Raw genomic sequence first — 14,604 nt, forward strand, 5'->3', positions numbered from 1 at the left:
ATCGTTCCAAACTGCTTATATTGTAAAAATCATCCATGCTCCAACCATTGCCATCTCAAAACCTAGCTGTCTTAGAAAACAGTATCTGTTCAGAGGATTTTCCTAATTCTTTGCATTTTTCTGTATTTTTTCATCATTTTTACAAGCTTTTCAGTCCCTGAAAGCAGCAAAATGAAAGCAAGAAGTGTACTGCTTCACCTGTCTCTACCGTGTGCTGAAGTCTCATCATCTTTTCCCAATACAACAATATTATTGAGTAATCCAAATCTACTGGCTTTTGCATGCCTTTCTGAAGAAAAGCAAAACACCAGTCTAGAGCTCCACTCTCACTGAATAAATGTTTTCAATTTTATTCTATTCTGTATCAAGAAACAAATTCAGGCCACATTTAGCAGTCCTGGTATATAAATTCAGTAGTTTATTAGTGCATCAAAATACAAAGTTGGGTTGACATGATGCAGCTAGTTACATAAACCAAGTTTTTCGTATCTTACGCATCTCTGAATGTTTAACAGTAGGGGTTCAACTATTCAGTCCAAACACAAGGAGCTTATTGTGCTCTTCTAGCTGTGAGCATCTCCCGGATATTATCTTCAGCTTCTTTTACACTCCGTTCCAAATATGATTTCCTTTGCTGAAAGACAAAAAAATAATAGTGCAGTAGTGGTAATAGTAACAAGAGAATATAAGATAGAGAGAGATAGGCCAGCAGGCGTTGGAATTAGCAAGAAAACAGACTTAAGATTCACTTGGCAAAATCTTTTTCAGCACTGCAAATCAAACTCTGCTCTGAACTTTCCACACTAGTAAATGAGAATTGTCAAAATCATCTTTAATAAAATGTTTTTTCATGCATTTGACAAAGTCACATTAAAGATTAAACTATTCTTCAGACACAGAAGTATCTAAAATATATACATATCAATATATAAAGAAAAATATATACAGTATTGTACAATGACCCCAAAATACTCAAGAAATAATTATGTTTTATAACTTTATTAAATGTATAAAGAAATATAAAAACAGAAATAATTAAGAAAAAGAGAAAAAGAAAACACTCTCTTTCATCGTAAGAAATGAAAGCTATAAAGACTTCAGCATATCCTAAGGCAGTGTTTCCCAAACTTGACAATTTTAAGGCATGAGGACTTCAACTCCCAGAATTCCACAGCCAGCAACGCTGGCCGTGGAATTCTGGGAGTTGAAGTCCACATGCCTTAAAATTGTCAAGTTTGGGAAACACTGTCCTAAGGAGTAGGTGACGCTGGCAAATTGTTTTGAAGCCTGGTTATGGAGTACAAACATTTTCCTCCTTTTTCTATAGAAATCAACTGGGGCAACAGTTATTTATTTTTTTAAAAAAATGAAAAGGGAAAACTTAGCTGCTCTTGCTTTACTTACACTTGGCAGACAAGGTTCTTATTCTTTTTCATATTGTAGAGTAAATTCCAAATAAAGTCAGTCCAACCAAGACAGTTCTTTAGCAAATCCTAGTTTCCCTCTCTTATCCTTCTTCAAAAGTAGTCAGATGCAGAATGCGCCAAGTGCTGCTAAAATGCCTTATGATTTGCTCCAAAACTCCACCAAAGCTCAGTATTAACCCACTCAGCCTAAGTCAGGAACAGCAGGGATATGAATGCTGCTTAGCAGCCCAAGTAGGAAAAAAAAATATATCGAAAGATAACTGATGGAAAGAGGCAAGATAGGATTCCGTTCACCTAGAGCACAGGTCGGCAACCTGCGGCTCCGGAGCCGCATGCGGCTCTTTGAGCCTTCCCCTGCGGCTCCCAGCCTCCTCTGCCTTTGCAGAGAGAGAGACAGAGACAGAGAGAGGATTTGCGCTTCCCTGCTTCTCTCTTTCTCTCTCAATCTCTCTCTCTGGGTGTGTGTGTGTGTGTGTGTGTGTGTGTGTGTGTGTGTGTGTAAAAGAGAGTGCACTCACAGTGTTCTCCGAGGAGCTGAAAAGCTTACTGGGCGGAGCTCCTCCCTTTGCTGTGTCTCTGCAGGAAGCAGGAAGGGCAGGAGAGAGCTAGCTAGCCCAGCTAGGCTGACTCAGGAATTCTGGGAGTTGAAGTCCATGAATCATAAATGAGACGAGGTTGCCTACCCCTGATCTTGTTGGACAACAGCCTGAAGCTTGTCAGGTGAGCAGCAGATAGGAGAGGGGGGGGGAGAAAGAGAGAGAGAGAAAGAGAGAGAGGGGGAGAGAGAGAGAGAGGAAAGAGAGAGAGAGAAAGAAAGAGAGCGGGGGAAGAGGAGTGGCAGACCAAGGGCAGATAGAGAGGGAGAGACAGAGAGAGAGACCCTTTTGACATCTAAAATGAAGATAACACTGCATATATCCTTTTTTTACCTGTGTGTGTATGTGTGTGTGTGTATGTGTGTGTGTGTGTGTGTATATATATATATATATATATATATATATATATATATATATACATGCATGCATACATACATACATACATATACATATATATATACACACACACACATGCACACACACAAACACACACACACACCTATAATAAAGGTAAAAAAGGATATATGCAGTGTTATCTTCATTTTAGATATCAAAATGGTTTTGCGGCTCCCAGTGTTTTGTTTTTGGTGGGAAACGGGTCCAAGTGGCTCTTTAAGTGTTTTGGGTTGCCTACCCCTGACCTAGAGCCACATGGAAGATTCTAAAATAGCACCACATAGAAGAGGTACATTTTGTTCAAATCATGTCTTGCTTCAAGCACTTCATACTCAAACTATTTTGCACAACCTTTTTTCAGGCTTCCTGGTGTGACACTCACTTCCCAAACCCTTTAGAGGGCACTGCTGAACCACATCCAAAGTCAGGTACTATCACAACTATCCTACTCAGAGACGGGAGGGGGAGGGAAGAAGAGAAGGGGACAGAGAAAGGAGGGAGAGGGAGAGGGAGAGAGAGAGAGAGAGAGAGAGAGAGAGAGAGAGAGAGAGAGAGAGAGAGAGAGAGAGAGAGAGAGAGAGAGAGACTGTTTCTATCCCCTTTTTCTAAGAGCAACCTTGCAGCCCTTCACCCCTCCATATTCCTTCTTCTTTCATTTTTCTTTCTTCTCCTATTTGGAATACCATGATAATTTTGAACTGACTGCCTCTTGAAGCCATTCTGTCTCCAGCTACTGTAAATTCTGACTTTACCTATAAGCCACTTTCACAATTTCTTTAACATAAGTAGTCCTCGACTTACAACACAGTGACCGTTCAAAGTTACAGCGGTACTGAAAAATGTGACTTATGACCGCTTTTCATAGTTACAACCTTTGCAGCATCCCCATGACCCTGTGATCAAAATTCAGATGCTTGGCAACTGGCTCATATGTATGACCTTTGCTGTGTCCCAAGGTCATGTGATCACTTTTTGCAACCTTCTGACAAGATAAGTGAATGGAGAAACCAGATTCAATTAACAACCAGGTTTCTAACTTATCAACTGAAGTAACAACTGTGTAACAACTGTGGCAAGAAAAGTTGTAAAATGGGGCAAAACTCATTTTACAACAGAAATTTGGGGCTCAATTATGGTCGTAAGTCGAGGGCTACCTGTATTAGACTATATTAGACAAATCATTAGGCAGGGAACATTTTCTAATTTTAGTTTCAAGTACTTCCATCTGAGTACAGGTAACTAAGCATGAGAAGTCTTTAGAAATCTTCAATCAAAAAATAAATCTTATGGCAACTTTGAATTAATTCAATATGACCATTACAATTCATGAGACTGAAGAAATAGAATTCCTTATTAAAAGATACTGCACAATATTGTGCTGATACATTATTCTTGTCGGAGGATCACAGATATTATTCTTCATGAAATAAGCTTTTTGGGAGAACATAATCTCAGCTAGAAACTGAGCTGGCCCTATAGTGTATGATGCCTTTGTGCAAGTTAATAGGCAATGAATATAAATCAATAAACACATCCAAGACACTCTTTCTTCAACAAGATTGCACTAAATTTTGTTTAGGAAATAACAACAACTACAATAATAATAAAGCTGGAAGGGACCTTGGAGGTCATCTAGTCCAACCCCCCCCCTCAGGCAGGAAACACTATACATTTCAGACAAATGGCTGTCTCTTCTTAAAAACTTCCAGTGTTGGAGCATTCACAGCTTCTGGAGGCAAGTTGTTCCACTGATTAATTGTTCTAACTGTCATGAAATTTCTCCATAGTTCTAGGTTGCTTTTCTCTTTGGTTAGTTTCCATCCGTGTAAAGTATACAACAAAACTGGCTAAGAAAAGAATCCAGGGTAGATATGGCATACATAGCTAGTTTTGTGGCTCACAACTTCAATCAGGTAACATGCTACTTTCAATACATTTCTATGAGAACAACAAATTTCAATACACAGTAAAATCTATAAGTAATTGTATTTAAACAAGAAAGAATTCAGACAAGTCACTCTGCAGGAATTCCACACACCCAGGAAGTATCAATGAGTCAGACTTTAGAATGTCAAATTTCTAAAAACTATTTTTTTAATAGGACTCTTACCAGGCAGTCATTGAGTTACAATCATTCATTCACCAATTGTTCAACATACCACTGGAGGGGTGAAGGGATGTTACGAGTGTTGCAATGTCTGCAATGTCACATTCAGGTGCTTGGCAACTAGCTTGTACTTACATGCCCTCTTCCCTCGGTTTCCCTGCAATACACATGAACCCCCACACTCTTTCCACAGATTCTCTGTGCTCACACACATACATATGTACCCCATGCACTCTTTCCTTGGTCTCCCTGTGATCACACAGGCACATATACACACAAACACACATGCACTCTTTCCACAGCCTTCCTGCACTTGCACACTCACAAGCCTCACACATGCCCTTTCCATGGTCCCTCACACACAGGGAGATGACCCTCCCTGCATTCACACACCACAGTCTCCCTGCAATCACATGCACTCTGCACCCAAATTCCCCAGCCTTTCTAAGCTTGCACCACAGGGAGCACCCCCCTCCCTCTCATGCATGGCCTATGCTGGCCCTCCCCAAAATCTTTGCCTCACTCCTGCACTTCTTACCGAGTCCCTCTGCTTCTTTCTTAATGACCCAACATATCCTGGGATTAGGCAATCAGAACTGCCTGGATTGCCATTTGATGTGATCACAGGACATCCCACTTTACTACCATGTCCCTTAGCAACCCTAGTCCCGGTCCCACTTTTAACTTAAGGACTGCCTGGATATGTGCTTATTATGCCAAATACTAAACTAGTTAGGACGGTGACTGGTGGACCTCAGGTTCCTGTTTAAATATAAAATAAGCCTTGTTACTAGGAATTTTGCCATTATATCACCTTTGTATTTATTTACTTATTCAGCAAATTTATATGGCCACCCATCTCACAAAAAGCAACTCTGGGAAGCATACAACAATTGAACAAAACCATATATAAAAATAATCATTATAAAAATATAAAAACATTATTAAAAATTAGAATACCAAAAAAATTAAATATACAAACCACATGGAGAGAGTAAATATATCAACCACAGAAGAGTCATCCATGAATGTCTCTGGTTCCCTGGCATCCCCCAGACCACGTGTCATAATCAGGTCTTGAGGAACTGCTGGAACATTTAACAGAGATGGAGCTAACCTGACTTGGTATCTTTTCTCTGCCCAATCTAATGGGATGGGCTGATGTAATTGGGGAGAGATGGTCCCTCAGAAGAACCCAGTCCCATATGCCATTAAGGGCTTTAAATGTTAAAAACTGCTTTTAAATTGGGCCTGGAAGCAGACTGGCAGCCAATGCAGCTCCTGGAACAGAAGTGTGATATGTGCTCTTCTGGAAATTGCGCCAGCTGAAGTTTCCAGATACTCTTCAACAGCAGCTGCATTATTTATTTATTTATTTTATTTCTAAAATTTATATACCGCCCAATCCCAAGGGACTCAGGGCGGTGTACAAAATTAAAACAATAATCTGTCAATAAAACAAATACATTCATATAGCGTGTCCGATCATATCCCGCCACCCCCCCCCCCCGGGACATCAGCCCCAGGCCTGCTGGAACAGGAGAGTTTTAATGGCTTTCTTAAAGGCTGGCAGGGTGGGAGTAGTTCGAACCTCGGGGGGAAGTTGATTCCACCAGGTCGGAGCCACCACAGAAAAGGCCCTTCCCCGAGGGCCCGCCAGCTGACATTGTCTGGCCGACGGGATCTGAAGGAGGCCCAATTTATGGGACCTCACCGGTCTCTGGGAACTGTGCGGCAGAATGCGGTCCTGTAAGTAACCTGGCCCTATGCCATGAAGGGCTTTAAAGGTGATAACCAACACCTTGAATTGCGTCCGGAGACCCACAGGAAGCCAGTGCAGCTCGCGGATAGGTGATACGTGGGTGTACCTTGGCGCGCCCACAATTGCTCTCGCGGCTGCATTCTGAACCAACTGCAGCCTCCGAACGCTCTTCAAGGGTAGCCCCATGTAGAGCGTGTTATAGTAATCCAGTCTTGAGGTGACAAGGGCATGAGTGATCGTGAGTAAAGCCTCCCGGTCCAAATAAGGCCGCAACTGGTGCACCAGGCGAACCTGGGCAAAGGTCCCCCTGGCCACAGCTGATAAATGTTGTTCCAAATTTAGCTGTGAGTCCAGGAGGACACCCAAGTTGCATGCCTGCACTGAGGGAGGTAAATTTGCCCCCCCCCAGGACTAATGATGGACCATCCAGTTGACCTTTGGGAGGCACTCGGTCTTGTCAGGGTTGAGTCTAAGCCTGTTCACCCTCATCCAGACCCTCACATCTTCCAGGCACCGGCACATCACGTCAACTGCTTCACTGAAAGGACACGGGGTGGAGATATACAATTGGGTATCATCCGCGTACTGATGATACCTCACCCCGTGTCGCTGAATGATCTCACCCAGAGGTTTCATGTAGATGTTAAAAAGGAGGGGGGACAGGACCAAGCCCTGAGGCACCCCATGATCGAGGTGCCTAGGGGTCGATCTCCGTCCGCCCGCCAACATCGACTGCGACCTGTCAGAGAGGTAGGAGGACAACCACCGCAATACGGTGCTGCCCACCCCCACCTCTCCGAGACGACGCAGAAGGATACCATGGTCGATGGTATCGAAAGCCGCTGAGAGGTCAAGAAGCACCAGGATAGAGGAATAACCTCTATCCCGGGCTCGCCAGAGTTCATCGGTCAGTGCGACCAAAGCAGTCTCAGTGCTGTAGCCGGGCCTGAAACCAGATTGAAAAGGGTCCAGATAATTAGTTTCATCCAAGGATCGCAAGAGTTGGGACGCCACCACCTTCTCTACAACCTTCCCCACCAAGGGGAGGTTGGAGACAGGACGAAAGTTCTTCAAAACAGCTGGGTCCAGGGAAGGCTTCTTGAGGAAGGGCCTCACCACCGCTTCCTTTAAAGGTTGCGGGAAAGACCCCTCCATCAAGGAGGCGTTGATTATCGCCTGGAGCCAGCCTCGTGTCACCTCCCTACTGGCAGAAACCAGCCAGGAGGGACACGGGTCCAATAAACAGGTGGCGGCATTCATTGCCCTCACGGCCTTGTCCACTTCATCAGGGGTCACAGGCTCAAACTCGCTCCAGATAACATGACTAAGACCAGCCCCCGGCAACTCGGCTGGCACTGCCCAGTCGGAATCCAGGTCTCTCTGAATCTGAGCGATTTTGTCCGAAAGAAACTGAACAAACTCCTTAGCTCTCCCCTGCAAGGGTTCCTCCGCCTCCTCCACTTTAAGAAGGGAGCAGGTCACCCTAAACAAGGCGGCCGGGCGAGATTCTGCGGACGCAATAAGTGCGGAAAAGTGAACACGCTTTGCCGCCCTTATCGCCACTAAATAAGTCCTAATATAGGCTCTTAATAGTGATCGGTCAGATTCAGAATTACTGGCCCTCCAACATCGCTCTAGACGTCTCTTGTGGCGCTTCATCTCCCGGAGCTCCTCAGTAAACCAAGGCGCCCTCCGGGGACCACCACCACAGAGAGATCGCAAAGGCGCAATTCAATCCAGGGCCCTGGACGCCACCTCATTCCAGGCCGCAACCAGGGACCCGGACGAGTTGTGGACAAGGGAGTCAGGTATTTCCCCAAGCTCCTCCTGGAACCGATCTGGGTTCATTAGGTGCCTGGGGTGGAACCACCTAGTCGGCTCCCTCTCCCTGCGATGGGGGAGTGATGCTCTGAAGTCCAGCCTCAATAGGAAAGGATCTGTCCATGACAAGGGAGAGATCTCTATTCCCCTTAATTCCAGATCATGTCTCCATTGCCCCGAGAGAAACACAAGGTCGAGTGTGTGACTACTCCTATGAGTCGGATCCTGGATTACCTGGGTCAGGTCCATGGTTGCCATGGAAGCTATGAACTCTTGCACCGCCTCTGAGCGATCGCCGAGTGATGGCAGGTTAAAGTCCCCCAGTACCATAAGTCTGGGGAACTCCACCGCCAACCCGGCTACTGACTCCAGCAATGCAGGCAGGGCTATTGCAACGCAGCTGGGAGGTATGTACGTCAGCAGCAAGCCCAACTGAACCCATGAACCCAACTTCAATAGGAGGGACTCACACCCAACAACCTCCGGGGCAGGAATCCCACGAGGGCTCAAGGACTTCCGAGCGATGACTGCCACTCCCCCACCCCTGCCCTGATGTCGAGGCTGATGAAGCACCACAAACCCGTCCGGGCACATCTCTGAGAGGGAAACACCCCCTCAGGGCCCAGCCAGGTTTCGGTTATACATGCCAGGTCTGCCCCGCTGTCCAATATTAAATCACGGACAAGGGGGGCTTTGTTGACAATGGACCTGGCATTAAACAACAGCAGCCTACAACTAGGGCCCTGTACTCCCCTGTCACCAGTACTACAGGATGGGCCTTTTGATGCATATAGAGCTTATTACAGAGAAGCCAATATGCAGATGACTAGGACATGAGTGACTGAGCAGAGCCTCCCAATCCAGGACTGGGCCCAACTGGAGCACTAGATGAAACTGTGCTAAGGTCTCCAAGCCACGACTGCCACCTGCTCTTTGAACTAGAATTCTGAATCTAGAAGGAACCCCAGATTGAACAATAGGTTTGTCTTCTGCTTTTAACTGCTTGATCTATTAGGTCCATCAGAATGAAACTGTCAAAAAAAGTGTCACAGCTGCCATCCTTCGCTCACACCAATGCTTCGCTAGATGCCAGTCTGTCATAAGCCATGGGGAGAGGGAGCTGTGGGGAGACAAGGAGACAGACCAAAAGGAAGACAGGGGGAAATAGAAAGCAATCTTTCTGCCATCTGAGACATCCCAAGGCTGAGGACATGGGAATGGAATGTAACACCTCTGCCATCTATCCAACCTTTGCAGTGACAGTTACCAAAACATCTTCTTCGACTATGACTGGACAATGGCAAGATAACAGGAGTGGACTAGAAAAGGGGAAGTTAACTAGGGAATCTTAGTGCGCAAACTGTTAATCTGACTTTGCTCACTGTAACCACTTGGCTTTTAGTAAAAGTAGCCTTTTTGCTTCAAATGAAGTTTTGAGAGTTTCTTTCCTAAGGGACCAAGCTGGGCCAGATCTGACTAGAAGTTCCTATATAGTTAGATGACAGCATCTCTAAGGATGCTCTTACTAGATTAGCTACTTATATAATCACAAACAGATTCATTTATATGTGAAGTGTTGGAACCAGATGCCTTTCTACAAGGAAGCTTGGATATGAGGCATTTGCCTTGAATAAAATCCTCTGATGTAATGTCTTGTGACTTTTACCTCAAAATAAATAAACAAATAAAAAGACCTGGCTGAGAATGTCTGAATTTCTAAAGTTAACATTTCTCATTTTTTACATTCCTCTGACACGTTTCAGGAAAGTGATTATCTTATGAGTTATGACAGCATACTCATTTATTTGAATGTCTCTCCTTGGCCTCAAGAAGGAGAAAAAGACTTGAGTTCCAAAATGAGATATCAGATAGGAGCCATGAGATTACTGTGGCCTCAATTGACCTGCTGTACTTGCTGTCAGCGTTAGAATTTTTAAATGCCCCCTTGGTCTCAGAGCAACTAAAGAATCATTTTTAAAGTAGTACTTTTTAACAACAAAGACTGTGAAATTTAATTAACATATTTAGAAAATGCATAACCTACTTTAAAATCAAAACTTAATCAAAAGATTTACAACAATAATAAATCCAACACATCATAAATTAAAACTATAAATATCTGTTACATAAGCTATTTTTAATTGAATTCAAATGGCACTATCTTACAAGGTTAATAGTGAGCATACAAAGTGTGCTGTTGCATACCTAAATTTATACATGTTAATAAATAAGGAATAAATAAGCAAATATGCTCAGTAATGTTAAGCTTTCTTTATATCTCTTTCTCTCTTTTTAAAGCTACCTATATGCTACAATTGCTTCAAATTCTTCTTCAGAGAAAGCTGACTATGAACCAAGATCTGAACATTTAACAAACATCAGATGAAAATAAACCAGGGAAGAATCCAATCACATTTCCTCATGCTCCAAACTCTGTCTAAGATGTCTGTATTACAAGGCATATAAATAAGTAATCTTACATAGACTGATATGACCAAATTATTTATTTGTCCAGTGGCTTCACCAATTTATGTCAAGGCAGTTATCTTCAGTGATGGCTCTTAAGTGGATTTTCTGTGTTCTTGGAAAATTTAAAGGCAGGGCAGTTGGAACCAACGTTTTCACCAAAACCACTGTACATCTGCTAACTGGATGGCAATTAGCCTGGGCGCCCATTTTACTAAACGGTGCAGATTTGTCCTGAGATAATTTATACACTAGGTCTACTACTCAGTTGTTCCTAAAAGAGTAACACTAATATTCAGATGTATTTCTTGCATTTTACATTACATTATATTTATCATACTCTTAATTTCTCCCAATCTTTACAAAATAGATATAATAGTGAAACCTTTTCTTTATAAGATTGTAAAATAATGATGGACTTGAATTGCATCAACAAATCACACTGAAGACAGATTATTTAACATATCTGCATACCTGCTCTGGCCCCATTAAGCAGACTCACTGAAGAAGCAATTTGTCCAATTTCTTGTTATTTTATTGTCACAGTGTTTTAAATGGAAGTAAACAAAAATCATTAGATATCAGATTATCAACAGATAACTATGTGTCCAGTCTATTAATGAAACCATAGTTATTGTGATCTCAAATTGGAGTTTCTTCTCCAAACAACGGCTATATGATTTGAGCTCAGATTCATGCCTCACAATGCAATTTTGCCTTATAGCATGGTTTCTACAAGGCTAAATATTTTTTCCATTTTTAGATTAAAGCTTCAGAACTGAAATTATACAAACAGAGTAGCTGGGCTTTATCTTCTCAGTGTTTGAACCCATTGGCTTTCTTTTATCCTGAGAGAAATTAGCTCTCAGAGCCACATTATGCTGACTATAAAACAAGAAATGTTGTCAAGATGAGACACAACACAAACAACAGTATTACAGTATTATGATAAATAAAACTAGAATATATTTGAAATGCAGATGCTAATATGTTCCAGCAAAGGATCTTCTGCTCAATGTATTTACTATGTATTAAGTGTACTAAGTTAACGGTTTTCAGGCAAAACATACAATATATTTCCATTAATATAGGTGCCTCCTTTTTTTAAGAGGCAAGGCAAATGGAATAACCTCTATAATAAATACCTTTGGAATGGCACACTAACTTTCTTAGCGTGCTCTTTTTAAAATTCTGGAAAAAGGTTGTTTAGCAATAATTTTTATTGAGAATTTTTACTTGAAAAAAAGAATACTGTATATAAAAGAAGAGAAAATGTGCAGGGAACAATAGAATTAAAAGAAAGAAAAAATAAAGTGACTTCTGATCCTCATTACACCTATTATAAAGTTATCTCTCTTCATAATTCCTTTTTATTCAACATTTTTTGAAGTGTCTAGTCTAAAAATTGTCATTTTAGCTCTTTCCATTTTTAGTTCAAAGCCCCCCAAAACAGTTCAGTATTCTGCAAAAGTACAGTTATTTTACCTTTTGCTATGGGTACTTCAATATATGTCAATTTTATACACATAATCTTGCTAGCCAATGGAATGTATGCTCTTTTATGAATTTATTGTTTATAGTAGAATTTGAATATATATATAATAGAATACAAATATATTCTTCTGAGTGGTTCAACAAGCCTCTTTTCTCTTTCCATAGTTTTCACTTCCTTTATAATGACCACTTTTATTTCAAACTTGTAATCCATAAAAGGGGAGTAAAAAATGAGAGGCTTTGTCCATAACACCTTAGTCCAGGGGTAGGCAACCTTGGCTTTTATGACTCGTGGACTTCAACTCCCAGAATTCCTGAGCCAGCATGGCTGGTTCAGGAATTCTGGGAGTTGAAGTCCACGAGTCATAAAAGAGCCAAGGTTGCCTACCCGCCTTAGTCCTTTCAGCTCTCTATAATTCTGTAATCACATGATCTTCTCGGAATTTCACGTTTCCCTTCTTTTTCCACTTATCTCATTTTTATACAGTCAGCCATCATCTTTACCAAATTTAAACATTCTTCTTTCCCAGAGATGTGTACTTTTAGTATACGTGCTGCTGAAGCTAGCACAGAGATATATGTTATCTGTTTATTTAATTAGAAAAATACTTTAAGTGAGGCAATATTCTAAATTTAATCCTTTTAATCTTCTTTCAAAATCCAGGTAAACATTTTGCATTTATTTCTAAATCTTTATAACTGGTTCCTTCCTCTTTATTTACTTTACACATTTAAATATTCTTTAGAAAGTGGATCAGGCAGACCCAGTGTCCTTTAAAACAGAGGTCCCTAACCCCCCGGCCCACTATCATGCTGGGCCTGTTCGAAACTGGGTCACAGGAGAAAAGGACAAGCGAGCCCTCCGTTTGCACAAGTGGAGTTTTGCATGCAAGTCCAAATGCCCTCTGCTCAAGCACCCTCCACTAGTGCCAGTGGAGCTTCGCGCATGTTTCTCCTGCTCACGTGAGTGGTTTTGTGTGCAGGCGCAAGCACAAGCGGCCTACACACACACACGTGAAGCTCCTTTTGCATGAGTGGAGGGTGTGCACATGTGCCACTTGCACAAATAGAGCTGAATGCATGCGCACATCTGCTTGCAACTCACATGGCCCCCTTCCCTGGGCTGGGCTGGGAATCTGGAAAGGTTGGGGACCGCTGTTTTAAAACATCTTCATTTGAGGCTCTGAGCATTGTGTTCTCTCCCATGACTCCCAGTGCTTGCTCACAGTACTCTATTCTTAATCACTGCAGTTTGAATAGAATAGAGCTGGAAGGGACCTTGGAGATCTTCTAGTCCAGTTCCCTGCTCAAGCAGGAAGTCCTGTACCATCTCAGTCAGATAACTGTCCAGTCTCTTTTTAAAAACTTCCAGTGATAGAGCGCCCACGATTTCTGGGGGTAAGCTGTTCTACTGGTTGATTGTCCTCACTGTCAGGAAGTTTCTCCTTAATTTCAGATTGCTTCTCTCTTTGATCAGTTTCCAACCATTGTGTCTCGTCCTTCCCTTTGGTGCTCTGGTGAACAACCTGTCCCCCTCTGCCTTGTGGCAATCCCTCAGATACTGGAACACTACTATCATATCTCCCCATCTTTTCTTTAGACTGGCCAAACCCAAGTTCCACAGACGTTCTTCATATGTTTTGGTCTCCAGGCCTTTGATTATCTTAGTTGCTCTTCTCTGGATTTTTTCCAGTCTCTCAACATCTTTTTTTTGTGATATGGTGACCAAAATTGGCTGCAGTATTTGAGGTGTGGTCTTACTAGAGCTTTATAAAGTGGTACTAATACTTCATGTGATCTTGATTCTATGCCTCTGTTTATACAACCCAAGATTGTATTAGCTTTTTTGGTTGCTGCTGCACACTGCTGGCTCATAGTCAAGTGATCATCCACCAGGACTCCAAGGTCCCTCTCACAGTTACTGCCTCCAAGCCAGGTCTTGCCCAATCTGTATTTGTACCTTTGGTTTTTCTTGCCTAAGTATAAGACTTGCTTTTCTCCACACTGAAACTCATTTTGTTGGATAGGGCCCATTGTTCGAGTTTGTCAAGGTTTTTTTGGATCCAGAGTTTGTCTTCTGGGATATTGGCTACTCCTGATAGTTAGGTGTCATTTGCGAATTTGATGAGTTCCCCTTCAATTCCCTCATCTATTCAAATAGAAATACATTAACCTACAAAGTGCTAATTAGATAGAAGGAGGGAGAAAAACCCACAGTACTGTAATTCTGTTGTTATAGTTAGGAACAAACAGGATCGTAACGGGAAACAATACAAAGTCTCCCTTTGGAGACTTTCCAAATAGGTTTCAGAGAACAATATATATCAGAAGCACACCATGGATTTGGACAACACTGTGATAATTTGATTATTTCTACAGTACAGCAGTGGTTCCCAACCTTTCCAGCTCCCCGCCCTGGCACCGGGAGGGGGGGCGAGTGGCAGGCGTGTGCATCCTCCACTCATGCCCTTGCGTGCAGAGCTCCATTTGTGTGAATGGAGCTTCGCACGTGAGTGCAAGCACCCGCCGCTCACA

General features: G+C 42.5%; 1 protein-coding gene across 1 annotated transcript in view; it reads right to left on the reverse strand.

Moving 5' to 3' along the window:
- Positions 1 to 395: 395 nt before the first annotated feature.
- The window catches only part of PFDN1 (prefoldin subunit 1), a 55,297-nt gene continuing 41,088 nt past the window's right edge, over positions 396 to 14,604 (reverse strand). The window contains exon 4 of the mRNA XM_039325858.1: positions 396 to 634. Coding sequence (XP_039181792.1) covers positions 551 to 634 — 84 coding nt within the window. The 3' untranslated portion in view covers positions 396 to 550. The remainder of the gene's footprint in view (positions 635 to 14,604) is intronic.

Source organism: Crotalus tigris, unplaced genomic scaffold (genome assembly GCF_016545835.1).
Source record: "Crotalus tigris isolate CLP2741 ecotype Arizona unplaced genomic scaffold, ASM1654583v1 scf7180000024339.11422700, whole genome shotgun sequence".
NCBI lineage: Eukaryota > Metazoa > Chordata > Lepidosauria > Squamata > Viperidae > Crotalus > Crotalus tigris.